Source organism: Phyllostomus discolor, chromosome 5 (assembly GCF_004126475.2).
Source record: "Phyllostomus discolor isolate MPI-MPIP mPhyDis1 chromosome 5, mPhyDis1.pri.v3, whole genome shotgun sequence".
Classification (NCBI taxonomy): Eukaryota; Metazoa; Chordata; class Mammalia; order Chiroptera; family Phyllostomidae; genus Phyllostomus; species Phyllostomus discolor.
Window position 1 is genome coordinate 28,682,137 of NC_040907.2, and position 24,320 is coordinate 28,706,456.

The following is a 24,320-nucleotide window of genomic DNA, read 5'->3' on the forward strand; positions in this document are numbered from 1 at the left end:
AAATGGCTGAGTAATCTAACTCCAGTGTAATCTGCAGAAAGATTTATACGGTAGCCGGTAAGAGTCAAGCAAGACTACTTCTTTGCCCAGACTAGGAAACAGCAAACATGATCCTTCCAGATGTCTGCCCCAGTGACTCGCGTCCGTTCGCTGTCAATTTCGCCGGGCTGTGGGGCAAAACCAGCATGCATTTTCAGAAGTGGAGAAATCCGGAGCTACCCCCCAGCCTAGGATAGCGATCCTCCCCCTCCCACTGCGGCGGCGCACTTACAAGGTGGGAAGGAAGGAAGGAGGAGGCTGCCCGAGAGCTTGCGCAGGCGCGGGTGAGCCCTGGGACTCATGGCGGAAGCGGACCTAGTCACCGAGTTCCCCCAACCCGACGGTGCTGCGCGCTGTGCGGAGGTTATGGCTCGTTTCGCCTCCAAGCTGGGCACGCAGGGAAAACGGGTAGTGTTAGTAACGTCCGGCGGCACCAAAGTGCCGCTGGAAGCTCGGCCAGTGCGCTTCCTGGACAACTTCAGCAGCGGGCGGCGCGGTGCAACTTCGGCCGAGGCCTTCCTGGCTGCAGGCTACGGGGTTCTGTTCCTCTACCGCGCTCGCTCTGCCTTCCCCTTTGCCCACCGCTTCCCTCCCCAAACCTGGCTGTCAGCTCTGCGGCCCTCCAGCCCAGCCACTTCGGGCTTCCTGACACTGGAAGTCGAGGAGAAGGCACTTCCCGGCTTTGCTGCGGCTCTGCGGAGCTACCAGGAGGCTGCGGCTGCGGGCACCTTCCTGGCGGTGGAGTTCACCACTTTGGCGGACTATTTGCATCTGCTGCAGGCTGCGGCCCAGGCGCTCAATCCGCTAGGTGTGTGCCGTAGGAGTCCATCGGCTGCCCGGAGGCAGAGCCTTTCTCCCCACACACTTACCCCTTACACCCTCATTACCCGCCCGAGTCTCACAGCAGGGCAACCTGAGTTGAAAAGGAGCTGATCCCATACACCTCTCCGATTTATTACACCCTGTGCTTCTCTTGCAGGCCCTTCTGCGATGTTTTACCTGGCTGCGGCCGTGTCAGATTTCTATGTTCCTGTCTCTGAAATGCCTGAACACAAGATCCAGTCATCTGGGGGCCCACTGCAGGTGATGGGCGCTTTTGTTCTAGAGATCTGGTCCGCTCTAACCAATCTTGGGTTAATTCCCTCATGATCTGGATATGGCCTTTCTGCATTTCATGTGTTCTAGGCACTAGGGATACAGAGATGAGTAAGACACAGGCCTCGCTCAAGGACTTCCCAGTTTAGTGCAGGAACTGGACACAGGCATAATTACAATGGAGTGATAAACATTCTAGTAGAGGTACTGACAAAGTGAAGTCAGAGCATGGGGTGACTGAATCTTGGGGAAGGCAAGGAAGGCTTTCTGGAGGTGACTTGAACTGAGTTTTTAAAAACGTGCAGGCACTGGCTGGTGCGGCTCAGTGGAGTGAGCGTAGACCTGCCAACTGAAAGGTCACCAGTTCGTTTCTGGTCAGGGCAATACACATTGATGATTCTGTCCCTCTCTTTTTCCCTCTATTCCCCTCTCTCTAAAAATAAATAAATAAAATCTTTAAAAAAAAAAGATGAGCAGAGGTTATACAAGGCAAAGTGGAGAAGGTCGTCCTACACAGAGTACACAGTTGGAGTTCGGAAAAGGGCAGTGACTATGAACCGAAGTTGGTTGATAAGACTGGAGATCAGGGAGAGTGGTGGGAATGGAGGGCAGAAGAGACAGCTTACTTCACAGAAGACTTTCTATTCCTTTTTAAGGAGCCTGGGCATTTTATCCTGTGGAGCCAAGGGGAACATAAGTAGGAGAATGAAATGAAGTTGTTTTTCGTTTTTATTTTTTTTAGAACATTCTGACATCAGTATTAAAGGTGAATTAGATGGAGAGAGAGGTGTGTGTTGGTTAGGCGAGGGGTTTTGCTATAGTTTAAGGAAGAGGTATGGTGATTGCAGTGGTGTGGCTGAGATGTGAGGTGATCTGGCTTCCTGTAACCTGAGGGAGTTGTTAGTGATTTATTGGATGATACAAATAGAATTTAAATAGGAAAGACTCCACCTGCGGGGCAGTTATTGACTTTGTTGGTTAGTTCATTTGTTTCCTCAGCAAATATTTATTAAGCACCTACTATATGCCGGGAAATATTGTAGGACCTAGAGGTAACATACTGTGCCTTTGTGTTGCTCATATTCTGCAGAAAAGACAATAAGTTAAATGCATACTATGTTACGTAGTGATAAATGCTAAGGAGAAAAATTAAGTGGAGAATGGGTGTATGATCCCTATCACACTTTCTAGATTTTTGAAGGGAAAACCTGATAAGTGATTTCATGCTATTTAAATTCTGGGAGCTTTAGTTTATATTGCATTTATTAATTGTACTTTGGAAGTACACAAAACAACTCAACATTCTCTTTAGAAGTGATTGAGAATGGTATAGTGGGGTTTTCATCAAATGCAAATAAAGAAAATCAGTTCTAAGTGCTAAGATGTGCTAAAAGTGACAATTTTTAAATGGAATCAAATAGCCATTCTACCTGTGCAAAAAAATATTTTAAGCTGAGAGTCTTAAAAACCTAACTTTATTTGAGCTTCTGCCAAAGTAACTTTGGCATGAATAAATTATTTGTATGTATTTATTTAAGGGTTTGGCTTAAAAACTAAAGGGAGGTATTTGAGAAAGTGTAATGTTTTTCTTTGGAGTTGTAATGGTTCTGAGGGTGGCAGAGCAGAGCTGATTCATAAGACATGGTTTGCTCAAGAATAAGTATGAAGACTTGAAATTAGGCATTCTTACAAACCTTATGGAGCCAAAGCTTTTAGCTAAGCATTTGCTACACTTTGAAAAGTTTAACAATGAGAAATTGAACTTAAATTGCTATAGCCAGAATCTGAGTCCCTGCTTCCTTAGTTTCCCACAAGATTGACCTGGTAGGTAGTGACCTTTGTTTGCTTATTAAGCTTTTTTTTTTCCACCCCCAACACAGATAACAATGAAGATGGTGCCAAAAATGCTTTCTCCTTTGGTTAAAGACTGGGCTCCCAAAGCATTTGTAATTTCCTTTAAGTTGGAGACTGACCCCTCCATTGTAATTGATCGTGCACGGAATGCTTTGGAAATTTATCGACATCAAGTGGTGGTGGCTAATATCCTTGAGTCACGACGGTCCTTTGTGGTTATTATAACCAAAGACTCAGAAACTAAGTTATTGCTATCAGAGGAAGAAATAGAAAAAGGCATGGAGATAGAAGAGAAGATAGTGGATAATCTTCAATCTCGACACACAGCTTTTATACAAGACAACAACTGAAGGATAAAAAAATCACAGAATCAAAAATTGTTCAGTAGACCAGGGCTCTTACAGATGGTGAGAACTAGAATAAACCCTTTGCTTTCCTAAAGACAGAAAATGAAGGGAAAAAAACAGTGAGTGGTGTGCAGGCAAATATTGTTTGCCATTTGCCTTTCAAAGGTCATTTCATACTCATTAAAAATGAAAGCAAAAGCAAAGCAGTTATGACCTACCCACCTGACACATTTGCCTGAATGTCATCTTGATATTGAACACGAACACGAGCTGTTTCTCACCCTTAAAAAAGAGCTTACTGGGAACTCTACTCCTTAAAATATATATGGGGCCTGAGTATCAACCATCTTCATACTATAAAATGGATTATGGATTCATGAAGGCCATGCTTTGAAGATAAATAGTTGTTAACACCTACCATGTGGTAGGCCTTGATGATTATGAGGATTAAAAAAATGAATAAACATTTTAGTTTGGGAAATAGATATATAAAAAAAATTAAGTGCAATAAGGTGTGTGCCCAAAAGTTGTCACAAGGGAAAGAATTTTGTTCTTTGGAGATTTATCAAAGATGGGAGTAGGAGAGAAGAACACCTCCCTGAAGACAGATTGCCTGGGGAATGATGAGCTCACTATTACTTTACTTTTTGCTGTCTTGTCCTAAATTCATTCCAAGTTTGAATGAACAATTTACCTTTCAAATATTTTAGGACTGCTCTTTAGGGAAACAACCTGGGCTTCCACCGGGAGCCAGGCGGGGGCCAATTGCTAATCTCTACCCTGAGGGAAGCATTACAGTGTGGTAAAGAGCATGGACTTTGGGGTCGTCTTAGGTTTGTGACGTCTCCAGCTGTACCACCTATTAGCTCTATCAACTTCGACAGCTTATTAATTTCAGCTTCCTCATCTTTAAAATGGGGATAATCTCTGGAAATCAATGCCATTTGTTGTAATGATTAAATAAAACTGAAGATAAAGCATTTGTCTGGTGCCTGCACATAATTCACACTCAATAGTTGATTGTAATTCTTGTTTTCTTCACTTAGCAAGGCAAAGTTAGGCTGTTGCCCTGCTCCATCCTTGAATCCTTGAGAAGTTTTGAAACCAGAAAAGTCTTTTTTCATGCTGTCTGTCACCACCAGAACCAAGAAGCAGAGACAGAGATTGAATCTCTATGGGCCCTTTATTCAGACGACCAGTCATCTGAGAAGACAGTGGGTTATTTACCCTGACAGACAGTCTTACATTTCCTTTCAAGCCAGCCTTCTTTTATAAGGAGGAAGAAGTGTAGGTAAGGGATTTGGAATTCAGGAAAGAGGTTAATCAAAAGCTGCAGTCCAGCAATTTTACTGGCAACCTTTCATTTGTTGACGTGATTTTCTATCTGCGTCCTGTGTCCTGCGTCCTGTGTCCTGGGCTGCAGGATTTCTCTACCTGAAATGAAGTGGCTCAGATACCATCTTGATTGCTTAATGATCTCTGGGAGCACAAAGGTCAAATTGCTTGTGGTCTGGAGTCAGGGTAGCCAATACCTTCAGTTCCTGAAACAGTAGCTTTTCACATGCATTAACTACTAAGCTTATTAACTATTACCTAAAACTAAAATTTCGCAACTCTTGAGTTCTTCCATCAGTTTTCAAAGTTCTCACTGTCCTGGGCTTTGGGTTAGGAGTGCACAAGAAATGTAGTCCAGAAAAATCCCCTAAATCAATGGTCCACAGCACAATTTGAAAAACTATCATTAATAACTAGTTAGAAGCAGATACTCTACTTAATACAAATATTTTATTTAAAATGTGATTTATGATGTTTCATGAAGTAAGTCGGGAAGGGTAGCCCAATGTGTCTGACTGATAATAGAGATACAATAAAATTTAGTTGAAAAGATTTGAAGGGAAGTAGCAAAGATTCAGACTTCCAGTCAAGGTGGCAGCTTGGGTAGACATGGCTCACCTCTATGCACGACATCAAAATTACAACTAAAATATAGAACAGCCAGCACTCAGAAAAGTCAGAAATAGAGTTAAATGGAAGTCTGACAACTACAGAATTAAAGAAACCACATCCATCCAGACTGTTAGGAGGGGCACAGGTGCTGAACAGGCTGGTCCCAAAATTCAGCAGGGATATCTTGGGAGTGAGGAGTCCCACACCCTGCTAGCCCAGGTTTCCAATGCCAGGAAGATAAGTCCCCACAACTTCTGTTTGCAAAAACCAGTGGGGATTAAGTTGGTGGAAGAAACTTCTGGAGCCCCAAGCAGTTTCTATTAAAGAGCCCATACATGGGCTCACCTACTCAGACTCACTCCCTCTGAGATCCTGTGCGGATAGCAGCTTGAAAGTGGCATTCAGAAAGGAAGTGAAGTGTCTGGCATCAAGAAGCAGAGGCCACTGTCCCTTTTCTGAACCTTCCCCCAACAGAGTCAGCAGATGAGTGCCATAGCTGAGATTCCATCATCTGGCTAACACTGTTTGCCCCACCATGGAGATCCCCTGAGACTCCATCCCACCTGTACAGGCACATCTAATCTATTAACGGTGATTTTTCCATATGAATGGCTGGTCTTGGCTCATGCTTCACAACTTCCTAAATCCTATCAAATGAGCAACAGTTGGCCTCAGTGAGCCCCCAGCCCCTGGACCTCTTACTGAGTGGCCACAGACCTGGCACTAGCAGCAGCCAGCCTAGATTCACAGCTTGGCTTCACCTGGCAATCTCCAAGCCCAGCACAAGTAGCAGTCACCTCAGATTGTTTTATTAGCTCAGGCAGGGTGGCCCTGGGGGAAATACAGGTAGGGGCTGACCTTGGCCTATACCACTTGGGAAACCCCAGAGCCTGCACACCCAGTGAACAGCTACAGACCACGTCTGAGCACCACCACCCTGCCTCTGCACAGATGATCCTCCACAGAGGGCAGAGGTAGGTGGTCAGTGGTCACAGCCAGTCCTTGCAGCTTACTGGCCTGGGTAAATCCCTCCCATTGATCTGCCAACAGCAATCATGGCTTAACTACAAAAGGAGGTGTACTCAGCCCACATGAAGGGTGCACCTCAAGTACCCAGCTTGGGTGATAGGGGAAGCTGTGCCAATGGACCCTACAGGATACCTACTACATTAGGCCATGCTACCAAGACAGGAAGCCATAGCAACTCTACTTAATACATAAAAACAAACACAGGGAGGCTGCCAAAATGAGGAGACAAAGAACCATGGCCCAAATGAAAGGACAGATCAAAACTCCAGAAAAGGAACCAAACAAAATGAAGATAAACAATCTATTGACGCAGAGGTCAAAACACTGATTAAAAGGATGCTCAAGGAATTTAGTGAGGACCTCAACAGCATAAAAGGGATCCAGTCAGAAACAACTGATACACTAATTGAAATAAAGAACAATTTACAGAGAAACAACAGTAGAGTGGATGAAGCTGAGAATCAAGTCAATGGTTTGGAACAGAAGGAAGCAAAAACCAACCAATCAGAACAACAAGAGAAAAGAAAGAAAACAAGGATAGTATAAGCAGCTTCTGGGACAACTTCAAGAGATCCAACATTTACATCATAGGGGTGCCAGAAGGAGAAGAGAAAGAGCAAGAAATTGAAAGTCTATTTGAAAAAATAATGAAAGGAAACCTCCCTAATTTGGTGAAGGAAATAGACTTGCAAGTCCAGGCGGCACAGAATCCAAAAATAGGATGAATGCAAAGATGCCCACTCCAAGACACATCATAATTAAAATGTCAAAAGTTAAAGAGAGAATCTTAAAAGCAGAAAGAGAAAGACAGTTAGTTACCCACAGGTTAGTTCCCCTGAGACTGTCAGCTGATTTCTCAAAAGAAACTTTGCAGGCTAGGAGGGATTGGCAAGAAATATTGAAAGTCATAAAAAGCAGGGACCTACAGCCAAGATTGTTCTACCCAGCAAAGATACCATTTAGAATCAAAGGGCAGATAAAGAGCTTCCCAGACCAAAACAAACAAAAACTAAAGGAGTTCATCATCACCAAGCCATTATTACATGAAGTATTAAAGGGTCTTATTTAAGAAAAAGAAGATCAAAACTATGAAAAGTAAAATTACAATAAATACAAATCTATCAACAATTGAATCTAAAACAACAAACTAGGCAAACAAGAACAGAGATAGAATCATGGATACAGTGAGCTTTTGATGATTGCCAGATAGGAGGTGGGGTTGGGGAATGGGTGAAGAGGTGTGGGAATTAAGAAGTACAAATTGGTAGTTACCGAATAGCCATGGGGATGTAAAATACAATATAGGAGATCAAGTAGCCAAAGAACTTACATTCATGACCCGTGGACATGAACAATGGTGGGGGGATTGCCTGAGGGAGCAGGGGGTGCTTCGTGAAGGGGGACAAAGGGAGAAAAATCAGGACAACAGTAATAGCATAATCAATAAAATATAATTTTTAAAAAGAATTACAGGATGCACTGAAATCAGGAAGTGTGACCTTGAGCAAAGGAAACATAACTGCAGTAATCATAATCAGAACTGTTCTGGAGGCAGCAGCCCCATTGAACAAAAAATTTAAATTAACTTTAGGACCAATGGGCAAAACCTCAAAAGCAGCAGGCTCTGGCAGCAGTGGCTGCAGTACTGAACGGATAGGAAGTAAAAGGTTGATTTTCTTCCCTACACCTAGCTGTATGTGGATGATGGCTGTCATTATCTTTGAATATACTATGTGGATAAGTAGAATTAAAACTAGAAGTGATCGGCTGTCAGAGGGGAGGGTATAGGAGTACTGGGTGAATGAGGTGAGAGGATTAAGCAAAAAATGAAAAACCAAACAACAATAAAGAAAAACAGGTGATTACCAGAAGTGCAAGGGGATAGGAAGAAGTAGGAGAAGGTAAAGGAGGGATAAATGGTGATGGAAGGAGACTTGGAGTGCTAAACACACAATGTAACATACAAATGATGTATTATAGAATTGTATCTCTGAAACATAATTTTATTAACCAATGTCACCCCAATAAATTTAATTTTTAAAAACTGGAAGTAATCTTAATGTTTGTTTTTTATCATAATTATTACTTCCCTTGGGAACCATTTCCTATCGTGTTTTGTTATCTTGAAACAACCACCACTTTCCAAATGGAATTATGTAAAGTGCTTTGCAACTCTGTTTAGTTTCCATTCTGAGCACTTAAACAGTATCTACACATAATGAAATTCCAAGTGTGCTTTTTTTTGTTTTTGTTTTTTTAAACAGTAAATGGAAGTGAGCAAAGGAAGATAATAAGAGAGGAACATAGGTCAATCAGCAAATGAGAAAGAATTTGATTTAGATTGGGAGAACCAAGGAATGTTTCCCTGAGGAAATGACACTCGAACTAATAAGCAGGAGTTGAGTGTTTTTGAGGTGATGGTGGTGAGCATTTTAGATGAGAGAAAAAAACTTAAAAGGTCTGTGGTGCCAGAAATAGAGGTTGAAGCCATTCTAGAAAGTAAGGGATAAAATCCATCCAGATAGTGCATGTTGAACTGGCAGAGCTTTGGAATGGATCTTACGTGAAACTAGAGGAATACTAAGAAATGTTAAGTATGTGTTTGGGTTACCAGAAAAGCAAGGCCCCCCTGGACATGAGTAAAATTGAACTTTGATGAACTAACTAGAATCTTGCAATAAAAGTATTTAAATAAAGATGGAATAGACTGAGCTTATGTTTTGTGTCATTTATAAACTCTTATTTTGTATTACACAGGCGGAGAAATGGATCACCTAAACCGAATTTCAGGGTTTAGGACTTTTTAGGGATAATTTTAATCAAGCCCTCTTTCTTCATTTTTACAGTAATAGCTCAGGTCCAAAATGTGATTCGTTTTAGGTGCCCCAGGTGGTTATTTACAGATCCAGGCCTAAAATTCGTAATTCCCTTTTAAGAGTAAAATTACTTCTAGAAAAATAAATCCAAAGTTATTATACCAGGGCTCTAGATAAGACCTGGTGAGAAGCTATTTGAGAACTATAAATGCCTGGTGATAAAAAGTATCCTGTAAGTTGCAAACTAACGCCCTGACATTACCATGGTTACTATAAAGCCTAAGGCGCTAGACCTCGTTCCTGCTGGGAAAGTCCCGCCCCACAATACAAAGGCCAATGGTGTGCCTGGTAACGATGGCGTATGCAAGAAAAACAGCCCCTGAGCCAATGGGGCACGTCGTTTCTAGGGTTCCCGCCGGAAGAACGCCTTGGCGTCTCTGAGGCTCCAGCGGTTGCTATGACTCCCTGGGCTCTATAGGCACCTGCAGCTCGGTGTGGAGCGGCGCAGGAGCAAAGCGACCTGGGACCCTCACCGTACTTTTTAGAAGACGATTTGTGGCCTGCTTCCTGAGGTACCCGTCTCAGCTCCAAGGAGGAAAGCGTCTCTTCTCCGCTCTTTTTTCACCATTCCAGGCCTTTACCGCTTCTCTCCCCAGAATGGCTCGAAACTACCGGGGAAAGCTTCTGCCCTAGCGCGGCCTTTCTAGCCACGGGCTGGAGTGATTCTGCCTGAAGGATTCGCCCGTTTCTGGGACTCAGAGCCACAGGCATTTCGAACTAGGCTGCCGCTCTTATTTAGACAGGGCTTAGAACACTCCCAGTTAGGCGTTTTGCTTTGTTTTGTTTTGTTTTGTCCTCATTTTACTGACGAAGACTCACCCTTGCACAGACGACTGGGTCTAAAGCCCCCGGCCATTAACCAAGTCACGGAGCCACGGCTCTCCCCGGCTGTGAACAAAGAACTGCCGTTTTCTGCTTTGTTGCCCTGTGTTCGTCATGCAGAACCTCACGTAATTCCCGTTGAAGCTTGGAGGCCTTTTGAATTCTCAGCATCAGACGTCATCAAGTCAGTTAACCTTCTGCCTTCCACTTTCATCACCCTGAGCGCCAGTTTCCTCATCCTGCTTCTTCCGCAGCCATTTTCACCCTTTCTTATCCACGCTGCACCTTAATGTCCATTCGCCTCCGCCACCTCTCTCATCTACAGACCCCCCTTCCTCACCCCCCGTTTTTCTGCTACAGTGCTTTGGGTTGCTAAGTATTTCACATTCTCCAGCCCCAGAATCGTTTGAAATATTTTTCTATGTTTCTCTGCACTGTGGCAAGTTTTCTCTCTTAGGTGAAATAGAGATTAGAATGGGAAAGTGAACATTGGTCAATACAAGCCTAAATTACTATAAGCTGCCTAGTGTGTTTTGGAAACGAAGCGGGGGGATCAAAATGAAGTTTGGATCCATCTCAGGTTTATATAAAGACATAGTGTTCCTTGCTTAAGTGAATGCTTCGTTAGGCATACATTTTAGTGACGTATTCGTGTATGAAAAGATCATTCAAAATGATCATGTAACAAACAGGACTCCAACCCTAAGCGCATTTGAAGCCAGCACTTTGATGTGATAGAATTTTTGGAAAGAATATACTTGAAACAGTTTTTGTGCTTTTTCTTCATGTGAGTTTCTTGATCAGAAAACATGCTTTGTGATGTGAGCCAAGAAACAAAAAACAATGAGGGGGTGATTAAAAACAAGTATTTGTGGCAAAAGGGCAGACAGATGTAATCCTAGAAAGACTGGAACAGAGGGCCTTAAAAATAGAATAAGATTTATTTCTATCCAACCCAGTTTTTATCTTGGAAAACTTTATTTGTTCTAAAGTATGTGTTCCTTATCTAGTCTTTCTACTTCGTTGGTATTCAGGTTAAAATGTAAACCTATTGGGAAGATATACAAAGTGTACATTTTTAGCAGGTATTTTGGGGCTACAATGGTATGGATATTTTTATTTCTCAGGTCAATTATAGCAGTTATATGTGATATTTCATGCTTGATGCCAGGTCAGATTTCTAAATACTGCAAAATTCAGCTTTCTCTTAGATAGTAGATTGGAAAAGAAAAATAAGTTGTGCAGCTTTTTCAGGGTTTGTTGTTTTTTGTTTGGTTTTGTTTGTTTGTTGTTGTTTTTTTGCTTTAAATGGGAACTGAATAAATTTTAACTCTTGAAAAAAGGGGCTGTTAGATGTTATATATATATTTTTTAACTTGCCCAAAGTCATTCAACTGGCATGTTAGAGACTATATTGTAAGGAGCTTTCCTTTCCACTCCCTATATGTATATACTGAACAAACATCGTTATGGCCATGTTAACACCTGGCCAGGGGTTTTTTTTAAGAGAAAAGAAGGAAGGGATAGAGAAAGAGAGGGAGAGAAACATCGATGCAAGAGAGAAACATTGATCAGTTGCTTCTCATACATGCCCTGATAGGGGACCGAAACCGCAACCCAGGCATGTGCCCTGACTGAGAATCAAACCCATGACCTTTTGCTTTGCTGGAAGACACCCAACCAAATGAGCCACACCTGTCAGGACTCGTGTGTACATTTTTACATAGTTATAAATAGTACATTATGCCTTTCTTTGTCACTTAATTTTATATTGTAAGCATTTAAACATTGATATATTGTTTTTAACTTTTAAAAATTATTTTTCTCATTTGAGGAATAAAAAGGAAGAAACTATTATGTATTTAAAATGTCTGTAAGTTTTAAATTATATTTATGTAGAAAGAAGAAAGAAGGGTTAGGGTGAATAACTTGACTATTTCAGGGCTTTTTAAAAAAAGATTTGATTGATTGGTTGATAGAGGAGGGGGAGGGAGGGAGAAAGAGAGGGAGACAAACATCATTGTGTGAGAGAAACATTGATCGACCGGCTGCCTCTTGCACGCCCCAGCTGGGGACCTGGCCCACAACCCAGGCACATTCCCTAAACGGGAATTGAACCGGTGACATTTTGGTTTGTGGAACAATGCCCAGCCCACTGAGTCAGACCAGTCAGGGCAATGTATTTCAGCTTTTGTGGCCATGCCGTTTACTTTGTTCTCTAGTGTCACTCAAAGACCATTGGATCCAAACCTCATGCTTTGCTCAAAGCTAGGCGATGTGCTGTAGCATGAGGTGTGGTCCTGGCCCCTGGAAGACACCTGCTATACAGGAAAAATAAGAACAAGTAGGAATAACTCTTCCTGATTCTCCTTAACCTCTTCTCACTTAAAATTCTTTGTCTTTCTCAGTTTGTCTGGACAGCTTTACCACCTTATTCTTCAGATCTAGAAGTTTCTGAAGGCACCAAAACATTATAGGATGTGCTTCTTTCCAAAGAGTGGACTTCTAATATATTTAAAGAGCATTTTATTCATTATCTACTTTGTAGAGAATAATATGTTTGCATACTTTTTGTGGGCAATTTAGGCACAGTTTAAATTTCAGAGCATTTATAATTCAAAGACTAGAAATATATGACCTCAAGATATGATTTTTTAGAATTTTCAATTTACTCAACCACTAGGTCTCAATAAATATTAGTTCTGGGATGTCATAGCAGAACAGGCAGTGGGACTCAAATATTCAAAGTCATGGAAATATAGGCAGTGTTATGGGGATCAATATGTATACTGTATGAAGAGTTCATTTCAAGGTGTGGCAGAAGATAAGACTAGAGAGACAGGCAGGAACCAGATTTTGAAGACTCTCTGGTGCCAGGCTAAGGGGTTTGAACTCTTCCTGAAAGCAATGGGAATGTTAAACAGCAAGTGATTTGCATTCAGAAAGATCAGTCTGAGAGCTCTGTGGAATACAGACTGGGTGGGCGCCAGCCTGGCAGCAGGGAAATCAGTTAAGGATGCTATTGCACTAAACTGGGCAAATAGTGAGGAAAGCCTGAATTAAGACAGCAACTGCAGACATGAGAGGAGGAATTAGAAAATGATAAAGAGGTAGAATCTACAAATTCAGGGATGGTGCATCAGAGTGATATAAATAAGGAGGGATCAAGGGTGACTCCCAGTTTTCTGGCTTGGAAAACCATATATACATTAAGACAGAAAGAGAGAGAACTATCAATTTGTTGTTCCCCTTATTTATGCATTCATTGGTTGATTCTTGTATGTGCCTTTACCAGGGATTGAACCTGCAACCTTGGAGTATTGGGACGATGTTCTAACCAACTGAGCTACAGGGACAGGGCCTTGGGAAACTGTATATATTTTCAAAGATTTTATTTATTTTTAGAGAGAGGGAAAAGGAGGGAGAAAGACAGGGAGGGAAACATCAGTGTGTGGGAAACACATGGATTGGTTGCCTGTTGCACGCCCCCAGCTGGAGATGAAGCCTGCAACCCAGGCATGTGCTCTGACCTGGAACTGAACTTGCAGCATTTCAGTTTTCTGGCCGGCATTCAATCCACTGAACAACACCACCATGGTGGGAAACTATAGTAATGGTTATTTCATTAACTGTGGAATATGGATACAGGAACAGGTGTAAGAGAGGAACAGATTGTTCAAACTGAGCTGTTCACTAGACAATGGATGTGCATTGGTCTTAAACAATAGACTCATTTTATATTGCATTTCTAGCCTATGTCCTCTTTCTGGAATGTGCACCTCTCCACAAATCCTTGCTTTGGTGGCTGTATTTGTACTACTACTTCTAACCCACTCCAGCCACAATTGATTGAATGGGGATTATACAACTAACTTCAGAGAGGGGGGCACAGTTCACTGGGTGAGCAACAAATAATTGTCTCCTTTTCACAAATTTGAACTAAAAGAATGGAAATGACTTAATCTGAAAAGTAGCATACATTTAGGATCTGAGTGTCTGTTTGCACTACTGCTGATGAGTAAGCAGAGGAAGTCCAGCCATGTAGAGAAGCAATTTAATATGGGCTGATTCACAGAGAAACCCAGAGATGAAGCCCTCACAGGTCAAGGTGGACTAGTAATGGCTGTCCAGTTCCATGTCCAATTCCAATACAGCCATGTTTAGTTTGCAGCACGTGCCCTTGTATCTTATTCTTTTAGTACCCTCCTTTAGTAGTTGGGATTGATTGGCTGTGAGATTCAGAAAGCTCAAAATAATAATGCTTTTGAAAAGGTAGAAATTTATTCTCTCACATAAAAGTCAGGAAGAAAGCAATCCAGAACTGATTGGGCAGCATCTTGAAATAGTCAGAAACTCAGATTTCTTCTCTCATGATAGTATATCATCCTAATGGCTGACATCACAGGGCATGTGGTGTCATGGCTTCTTCCTCATGGTGTCCAGGATGGCCACTCAGACTTAGCTATTTTGTCTGCAATTCAGCCAGTAGAAAGGAGGAAGGAGTGAGAAAGAGGGCATTCTGATCCTTTAAGTATACTTCCTAGAGGTGTCACACAATTCCATTTACATCTGATAACTCAGAACTTAGTTACAAGGCTGTATCTAACATTAAGGTAGGCAGCTGTGTGACTGGTCAAAAAATTAGATGTCTTACTTCTGTGGAAAAGGGGGTGAATTCTACACTTACGAAGTGGTTAAAATGGTGAATTTTAGGTTTCATTTATTTACCACACACACACACACACACACACACGAAAGAGCAGGAAGTACAGAAAGTGGTGGACAGAGTGGGACGTTTGCGGTTTAGGAGTGCAGGATTTCAACAGTAGTTCAGATTATGACAAGGGCTCGGATATAGCTATGGGGACGGGTGACTAAGCAGAATGGAGACTGAAGAGCACTGGCTTTGGGAGTGTGCACTAGTCTAGGAGCTTGGATGCATCATACACTTGGATGTTGATCTGCAGCCTGCACTGTCCTCCTGACCCACAAACCCCCTCTTTTTACATTCCTGCTCACCTCCAATACCTTCAGATCTCCCAGAAGCCAGGGATCCAAAGGTATTCTCAATATCCCCAGCCCCCTTTTCCTTTCACCTTCCTCTGAGACCGTCCTACTTCCCTCTATAATATGGAGGGAGGAATTTTGCAGCTGAGGGCAAGCAACCCACAGTGCAAGTCTTTAATAATTCTAACAACTCATGATCTCATCTGTTTCTCACAACTTGTATTAACACTTTCACATATTTGCTTCCAGTCTTTGCGTGTCAGGTTTTCAAATACTTGTAATTGTTTAACATTCTTATCATTATAATATGAGCATTTTTCCATATTAGCAAATAGGCCTCACAGGATACTATATACTCCTGGTGTCTTTGGCAATATGATACCCAGGACTCAAACCACAAGTAACTGAATAGTGCTCAGAGACCTTGGAGGGAGGAGGAGGATATAAGCGGGGACCAGATGATGGAGGTGTGATAGGGAAAAGCATGAGAAGATTTTTAGCTGTGAGTCATGGGGAAGACATGGGGGTACAAAGATTCAGATATGGCTCCTTTTTTCTTTCAGTGTGAAAATCAGATGATAATTAAAATTCTATATGTTTTCCACAAAATTGTTGATGGAAATCATGGAAAATAATGACTCTGGAAGACTTAGCAAGAAAGAAGGAAAATAATAAAGATCTAGTTTTGCTGTTAAAAAAGCAAAACAATATATTGGGTTGGCCAGAAAGCTTGTTTGTTTCTTTGTAAGATGGCTCTACTTGCACTTAAGTGTCTCTAACTTTGTTAGAAACACTTTTGTTAAATTGTATTGTACCAGCTGTCATATCAGCATGCATTAAAAAAAAACTTAACCAAAATCAGTGAATTTTTGTGTAGCCATTTTAATATTGAAGATGGAATAAGCAACATTTTTGGCATATTATGCTTTATTATTTTAAGAAAGATAAAAACACAATTGAAATGTAAAACAAGATTTGCACAGTGTATGGAGAAGGTGTGTGACTGATTGAATGTGTCAAAGGTGGTTTGCGAAGTTTCGTGCTGAAGATTTCTCACTGGACAATACTCCATGGTCAAGTAGACAATACTCCATGATCAAGTAGACCCACTGAAGTTGATGGCAATCGAATCGAGACATTAACTGAGAAGAGTCAACATTATACCATGCAGGAGATAGATGACACACTCAAAAATCCAAATCACTAAAGTTACTGGTGAAAATAAAAAATATCTTTTATTGTACAGAAAAAACTAAAAAGGCTTTGGCCAACCCAATAATTATGTGGACTAGTTGCACTATAATAATAATTATACTTTTCACTACAATTTAGGTAAATCAACTTGGTTAGCAGTTGTGTTTGAGTATAACAGCAAGTCTTAATGCATAATGGTCCTAGTAATGCAATACCACTTCTCAGTCTCGTGCTCAATCATTGGATACTCATCTTTTACCCACTGCGTAGTAGCATGACTACTTTCAACTTAAAAAAAATTAAAGACAATATTGATGGCAGGCTTAGTGTTAGGAGTTTTAGAAGTAAGCTGCACGACTTAAAAGTCATTCAAGAATGGTAAGACCTATTCTGCAAGCTAAATAGTTCATTGATAGTATAGAATTAGTGGGCTCTGTAGCTTCCAGAGGAGTCCTTTTATTTCCAAATATTCACTAGAGGGAACAAAGGCTTTGGAATTGATAACACTGCAAGGGGCCTTTGGGAGATTTGCAGATTAATAAATGGCAAACCTCAGAACTGGGCAGACAGAAAAGCTTGTATTTTAAAAAACACTTTCATACATTTGCATTCTATGTGTCATGTCATTTTTTTATTTTAGAAGATACACAGCTGTTCAAGGCTTTGATTTTCTTGTGTGTTGTTAGCTATTTCATGTAAGTGCTCTTTACAACTGGATAACACAACAGTTATGCATACAAGGGTGGGCAAAAGTGGGTTTACAGTTGTGTGTACATGAAACATAGAATTCTTCTCTATTTATTAAATATCATATTATTTGTTATTATTATTAACCTACTTTTGCCCAACCCTGTTTATACATATCAGAGCATGCTCAGCTTGTAGAGTGTGTGTGTACATACACACATGCCTCTCTCTTCTATTAAGGGAGAAGTTCAGTTAGAGGGTGTCCTTCACCATCTCGAGAAAGAATTGAATGCTACTACAGAAGACCAACTCTGTTTTGTCTGGCACCCATTCTAGTACAGTGAGACGTGCTGAGGACTGCTTCCAGAAATCCTGAAGAACTTTCAGAGAAAGGCATGGAAGACATGAAAGAAGTAAGAGCTAATGACATAAAGCTTTAAGATACTTGTGGTTCATTGTCCATTAAATTAACACATTAAAAACCAACATTTGAATATCACCATAGAGTTTGCAAAGCACTCACATGTATGTGTTTTGTTTTTTTTTTTTTCATGAAATACAGGGTCCAGCAGAAGTAACGCCTGCTTGAATGTGGTTGGTAGGGTAATAATATGGGTGTAATACTTTATAGTTTTAACTTAAACATTTCACCTAAAATGTCATATGGTGTACTTGAGTGTGATATTGTTATGATACAGAATTACATGCTTATGATTTTCTAATAAAACATTTTATAATAAAAAGGGGTGCTATTTGTGTCAGACCCTGTATATCACCAGTCAGTATTGATTTCTAATGGAAGACATGCAGGATGACTGGTCGAACATCCAGATAGATCTGTTCATAGTAGCTTTCATTTTCTTGACAAATTCCTCCTTGTCTCAGCGACTGATCCTCTAGCTGACTGTCTTGCTTGTTGGTTTAGAAACCTCAGTGGATCTGCTTCTCAAAGGTACTCTTGTATTAACTCACAGAGAAGGTTTTAGAGAAATAGACACCAGCTTATTAACTGATAGAAATATAATAGCCAGAGGAACCAGTCACATATGTCCTGTCACCTGATGTATTCGCTCCCTCCGGGCACATTACGTAGGATAGGAAGCCACACTTTAATTATATGTTTACTTGGTGAACAAATGATTCTAAAATTTTATCACACTAACCAGGACTATCTATATCTGCCCTTGTTTCTAGACCCATTATATCCTAGGACCAGGGTACCCAGCCCTTAGATGAGTAAGTAATGGCATCTTTTGGATCTTACCACTCTCCGATGTTTACAGTGCTGATCAACCTACTCTCTGACAGTCTCTTTAAATGAGTTAATTCTCTCAGGAATTAGGAATTCCTAAGTGATGCTTAGGAATCATCGCTCTGCCCTGTTTTCACATCTCAGTTCAGATGGGTTATGTGTTGATTTTAAAATTTAACACTTCAAGGACAGTCTTATTTCCAAAGTCTTAAAAAGGAATACAGCTCCTTCAGAACAAAAGCTGTAGAGCACATTAGATGATGAACTTTAACATGAGGCAGATGGGGGTGAAAAATTACCTTTAGAACTGTCTGTATAACCGTGGGCAAGTAACTTGATTTTTTTGAGCTTGAAAATGATAATAGTTTGTTTGAAGGTATTTCTGAGGTGTTTCACACAGGAAATATGAATAAACCTTTCACACACCTACTTGGCACCTAACAAGTATTTCATAAACTGTAGCTATTATTATTAGAAATGGGTATTATTCTTCCTGCCATTTTAAAGAGGAGGAAACTGAATCTTACTAGGAAGTTACAAAGCTAGACTGTAATCCTCCTTTCCTTCTATAACATTCAGCTTTTCTTATTTTCAATCATCCACACCCGAGGACATGCTTATTGATTTTAGAGGGAGAGGGAAGGAGGGAGAAGGAGAAAAACATTGATGCAGGAAAAACATCAGTTGCTTCTCAGATATGCCCTGACCAGGGACCAAACCCTAACCTAGGTATGTGCCCTGAGTGGAATCAAACCCACAACCTTTCAGTTTCTGGGCTGACCCTCCAACCAGATGAGCCACACTTCCCAGACCTAACATTCAGCTTTTTATTCATATTCTGAGGAGCTGTCCAATAGGATTCAAAACAATTCAGCAAAATACAATTCATTTATTTTAGTGGTCTACCTCTAAGCCTTCTGGCCCACCTGAGCGTGCAGTTCAGCTCTTCCCCGTATTCCTTGCATGACAAGACAGTAACTTAGCCTCTCTTGGCCTGCTTCCTCATGTATAAAGTGGGGGCATTATAGTCCCATAGGACTGTGGTGAAAATTAAGTATGGGGGGGGGCAAAAGTAGGTTTACAGTTGTTGGTATAAAAATAATATGACCATTAACAAATAATAATACAAGAAATAAACTCTGTTTCACGTACTCACAACTGTAAACCTACATTTGCCCCACCTAGAATTCGATGTCCTTAACACAGTAGTGCCTGGAGCATACATTAGCTTAGCTTTCAAACTGTCGTTATGAGCCATACAAAAGTACCTTTTGTGAAGCTGCCATATTAACCAGAAACTATTTTTAAAGAATACCCAACGATTTATTTCAATAGACTCTCCTATTAACATTCAGACATGTTATTCAGTTTTAGCATAAGAGTGTAAACGTAATTATTATGTAGGTTTTTCACTGTTCATGGATATCATGACCATGTTTTCTAAACCATAGATGAGATTTGCTTTTAAACCTGATATATTTGTGGTAAAAATATTATAGATAGTGACTACCTCATAAAATTTGTGGTTATATGTCAGCATATCTATGGGAAATGGTGCCTGGTAACCTAATATCACGTTTAGGGAGAGAGAGACCCACACTTAAGGAAGAGCTGAGTTTTCTGTTTATTTCTCAGATTGTAGACCCATTAGTATGGTGATCTCTTAATGGCTCTTTCACTTAATAGACTTTTAATAGGGGTTAAAATATGGACCATGGACCATGGACAAAGTAAGGAAATGTATTGTTTTCTTTTTAGGTGGGAAATTATGCAAACCATGTCTGTAATTTGCCGGAGGGAAGAGAATCACTTTCTCACGATTATGAAAACAAAAACAAACATCTCAGGCATGAGTTCAAAGAGCTCCAACTCAAACAGGGTAATTTTTCTTTTTGTAAAAATGCGATTTTAATTATAAAAATTAATATGTGACAATTAGAAAATTGGAGAAATGTATAAAAGTAGAAGGAAGGGGAAAAATACTACATGCCCTCCACACTACAAAAGTACATGTAATGTTTAAGATGTATTTTCTGCCTGCCTTTTTAAAGTATGTAATCTGAAATATTCTGAAATGTGTGTGAGAGAGTGCAGAATGGTTATTTCCTTCAGCGCCTGCTGCAGCCCTACCACATTGTGTCGTCATCACCTGTGTCACTCCCCTAGGGCGGAGATCATGTCCTAGTCTTAGTGCGGCCTCTGTGTTCCCCACAGCTCCTGCCTTATCAAGTACCTAGAACAGCAAGGACTTGGGAGATAGTTATTAAGCACTTTAAAGCGATAAGGGAGGATACGGATAGGACCCTTTATGTTATTACTCTACTTTGTTTAGCCCCCCAAATTAGTATTATTGTATGTGGTCAATGATTATATTTACCACTTATTTCTTACTTCTTTTCTCAGTATTTTTCCCTGCATCTCAGATATTTCAATTGGGATCATTTTCCCTTTTTTCCCTTTAGAACTTTATTTATGAGGGTTTGATGATGGGCAAATTTTTTCTTTATTGTGACTCTGAGGTACAGAGAAGGTTGAGTTAATCATAGGTCATTTTTCCATGCTCTCGTTTCTTTTTTTTCTCTCCCTTGTTTTCCATTGGGTATGTTGAATTTTCTCCTGCTGTTTAAAAGCTTGCATTCTATTTTAGTTCATATAATGGTTGCATTTGAAGAGTTTTCTTTAATTTCTTTCAGCATTATTTCTATTATTGTTGTTCTTGTTACACAGCACAGGCTTTATTTGGTGACCATTGAAAAGTGGGAGTTTAAACTCTCAGATCTGCTTCTCCTCTCCCAGCATTTTTAGTTACTCTCAGCAGGAGAGTTATTCCGGGGTCATTGCCAGAAACAGGAGATACTATCTGTCTTACTGCCAGCATAAGTTAGCTTACGAAAAATTGGTAAATAGGGGAATGATCTCATTATAATGTGGAAGTTTATATACAATTTTCCCTAGCATGTTAATGATTTGGGCTACCAGCAAGCCTTGAAAATTTCTTCATAAATCCCATTCATCCCCCATTCTTTGGGGCTCAGTTTGGCTACATGTTTTTGCCTTGGAAGTGCTCATTGCAAAGATATCCCTGATCTTTGTGCATTCTGACTTTATTTCCATAACTCTGCAGACTCAACTCTCTAAAGCAAGCTTGATTATTTAAAAAAAAAACACATTTTCATACTTACTATAGTATTCCTTTACTTTTTAGGAATTTGACATATCTCTTTAAATGTACCACTATAATTATTATGATTGTTAATGTCTTTTATAGCACTCTAGTTATCCAGTGACAAAGGTTGTAAGTGGTCTATAGAATGTTTTTAATAAGCTCTATTATTTTTAGTGAACAGTTTTATGAAATAAAAGTTGTTTTTCTTTTTAGGGATACATGTCAATCACATCAGAAATGCTTATATAAAGGATTATGTTTTGAAGGCAGAGATAATATGATTTGATAATATCGGGTGGGAGAAAAGCAGAGAAATCACTGGTAACCTAAAGCTTTTAGGTTTGAGCAGTTAGAATAGTGGAGTTCCTAACTGTTCAGATGGAGAGAATATGGGAGGTGCCATTTGGGGGAGACAGTTTGCTTTTGGACATGTAAATTTTGAGGTCTATATTACACATCCAAGTGGAAGTGTCAAGTAGGCAATTATGTATGTATTGGCAATTCAGTGCAATTGAGATGTACATTTGGGAGTCATCAGCACATAGCTAATACCTTGAGGTTATAGCCTTATACCATAGCCTTGAGGTTATAGGAAATAATCTAGGGAGAGAAAAGAAGAAAAGAAGATTCAGGGCTGGCTTATTCTAGTGTTTAGAGGTTAGAAAGGTGAGAAATCAGCCAAGGAGCCCAAGAAAGAGTGGCACTCGAAATAGAAGGAAAAACAGTAGAGTATGGTGTCTCAGAAGAGAAATGACAAAAGTGTTTTAAGAAAAGGATGTGAACAACTGGGTCAAATGCCACTAGTATGCTAGGTGGAATGAAGACACATATGGACCATTGGGCCTGGCCACGTGGAGGTCATTAGTACTTTGATGAGAGCTGTGTCTGTGGGGTAGTGGATATGAAAGCCTGACTGGAGTGGTAGGAGTAGAAGAGGGGACATGGGTACGATAAATTCTTTCTTGAAGTTGTGCTGTAAAGAAGAATGAAGAAATGGTACAGAAGCTAGAGGGGGCAATGAGGTTGAAGGAAGGTTTTTGTTTAATTGTTTTTGTTGTTTTGGGATATATAGCATGCCTCTAAGATGATTATAATGCTTAGCTGAGAAGAAAGCTTGATAGAGAGAGGAGTCAATTGGAAGAGCATTATCTTTGAGATAAGAGGGAATGAGATCCTGAGATCCGGTGCACAAGGGGAGGGGCTAGCCTTAGTAGCAAGCGTATGTACATTAAATCTCACAAGAGGGAAAAGTATGTAGGAGTTGGAAGATTTGGTAAGAGGAGTTTGTGGATGTTCTCTACAGAGTGCTTCTCTTTTTCTCCATGAAATAAGAGGCAGTGCATTCAGCATAGAGTAAGACTGAGAAAGGTTTGGAGATTTGACTAGGGAAAGGATTGAAATAATGGTCTAGGTCTCTAGAGAATGACAGGGAGATGACCAGAGAAATGCAGGAGGACTGCTAGGCAGAAGTAGGAGCTTGCCTGAGATCAGAAGACATGAATTTAACATAAAATCAATGAGCACTGGCTGTGCAGTTTCATCCAGCCACATTCAGATTCTGCAGTAAGGTGCAAAAGAGTTGGAGAATTGGATTTAAACAGACTGGAGTTTTGCCAACCAAATATAATGGAAGGAAACAGGGGCAAGGGAGTTATGAGTGTTTTCAAGGGAGTGATTATAGTGACACACTATAGAATCTAAGCTGGGTAAGAAACTAAATGAGAACGGGAGTGGGGTAAGGGACATTGAGAAGTGTTTAAAGTCAATGGATTGTAGTTTTTAGTATGTTTGAAAAATTGTTGAAATCGTGCTACTAGAAATACACGGGAAGGAATAATTGGAGAATAGGATGCTTGGAGTTGAGACTAGGGAGAGGCTACAGTTATTGCTAATGACAACGCCTAGGGAATGACTATGGAGTAGGTAGCCAAATTAGGGTAGTGGACTAGATCTTTAGAAGTTAGCTGGTGAAAGGACAGGCAAGGCAGGGTACTAGAATATTGAAACCACCAAGAACTTGGCAAGATTAGTTGAGTCACCTTGGGCAAGTTATTTGGTTTCTTGGTGTCTGAGTCCTCCTCTCATAAAAGGATAATTCCTGTATCATTGGGTCATTGTAAGGATTAGATAAGATAAATTTATCTCAGATACTTAGTATAATACCTGCCACATAGTAAGCACTCAATAAACAAATTTTAAAGTTATAGAACACATTTTATTTTTTTTAAGTTTTTATTTATTTATTTTTAGAGAGAGAAAGGAGGGAGATAGAGAGAGAGAGAGAGAAACATCAATGTGTGGTTGCTGGGGGTTATGGCCTGCAACCCAGGAATGTACCCTGGCTGGGAATCGAACCTGCGACACTTCGGTTCGCAACCCACGCTCAATCCACTGAGCTACGCCAGCCAGGGCCCAAGAACACATTTTAAATTTCTCCAAGTAGCAAGGACATCTACTGCTTTTGAGAACTTTTCCCACTACTTTTTTTGTTATAATATTGAAAGTTTGCAAACACCCCAAAGAGATGGGGAGAAGCGTAGTAGTATTATTATAGCTTATTTTAAAAATTAATTTGTTATCTAATTAAGAATTCATTTAACATCTTATAGACTAGTTATTTAACTGTATTTCTTTTAAGTTTGTTTCTGTTATTTCTTCCTAACAGAAGCGCAAATAAAGGAGGTTGAAGAAATGTTGTATCAAGAGGGCTCTGAAATAGCTCTGAGTAGCCCCAGTGAACAGATTACATACTTACGGGTAGAAAGAAGTAAACTCTTGAGTACACTGGCACTTGCGGACTCAAAGCCAGAGCCACAGAGATGTCTGAGCAGTAACCTACAGAAAGAATTTCCCCAGGTATTCCAAAATTAACAAGATAATTGAATAAGAGGCAGTCAGTTTTAAAATGCATTTGTTCACTTAATCATTTATTCATCAAAACATCAGAAGGCCAGTCCTAACAGTAAGTAAGAATACAGGCTTTAGGTTGGGTGGTCTTCCTTTGT

At 40.3% G+C, this 24,320-nt stretch overlaps 2 protein-coding genes across 8 annotated transcripts in view; both read left to right on the forward strand.

Annotated features, from left to right (window-relative positions):
* The first annotated feature begins 226 nt into the window (after positions 1-226).
* Positions 227-17,258, forward strand: PPCS (phosphopantothenoylcysteine synthetase). Of its 5 annotated transcripts, none has more exons than XM_036025865.1 (4): positions 227-847; positions 1,019-1,123; positions 2,405-2,448; positions 3,015-4,315. In XM_036025865.1, the coding sequence occupies exons 1-4, from the start codon at positions 340-342 to the stop codon at positions 3,336-3,338; spliced, it is 981 nt and encodes a 326-aa protein (XP_035881758.1). In that variant the 5' UTR covers positions 227-339; the 3' UTR covers positions 3,339-4,315. The 5 variants fall into 5 exon arrangements, with proteins under 5 accessions (XP_035881758.1, XP_035881761.1, XP_028368031.1 ...); XM_036025866.1 differs by having other exon boundaries at positions 329-402; XM_036025868.1 differs by lacking the exons at positions 2,405-2,448; positions 3,015-4,315 and adding an exon at positions 17,138-17,258 and having other exon boundaries at positions 1,019-1,122.
* CCDC30 (coiled-coil domain containing 30) overlaps positions 9,152-24,320 on the forward strand; it is a 98,158-nt gene continuing 82,989 nt past the window's right edge. For 2 of the 3 annotated variants that reach the window (XM_036025863.1, XM_036025864.1), the window contains exons 1-3: positions 17,174-17,310; positions 19,908-20,028; positions 23,981-24,171. In XM_036025863.1, coding sequence (XP_035881756.1) covers positions 17,293-17,310; positions 19,908-20,028; positions 23,981-24,171 — 330 coding nt within the window. In that variant the 5' untranslated portion in view covers positions 17,174-17,292. Of the gene's footprint in view, positions 10,194-17,137; positions 17,311-19,907; positions 20,029-23,980; positions 24,172-24,320 lie in introns of those variants that run through there. The other variant, XM_036025862.1, reaches the window with a different exon arrangement.

What these genes read in the sequence shown, in the direction of transcription:
- PPCS (XM_036025865.1), top strand. Translation starts at nt 340, where the DNA reads ATGGCGGAAGCGGACCTAGTCACCGAGTTCCCCCAACCCGACGGTGCT. An exon ending in CCAGGCGCTCAATCCGCTAG is followed by an intron (nt 848 to 1,018) that starts GTGTGTGCCGTA and finishes CTTCTCTTGCAG; the next exon opens with GCCCTTCTGCGATGTTTTAC. An exon ending in ACTCAACATTCTCTTTAGAA is followed by an intron (nt 2,449 to 3,014) that starts GTGATTGAGAAT and finishes CCCCCAACACAG; the next exon opens with ATAACAATGAAGATGGTGCC.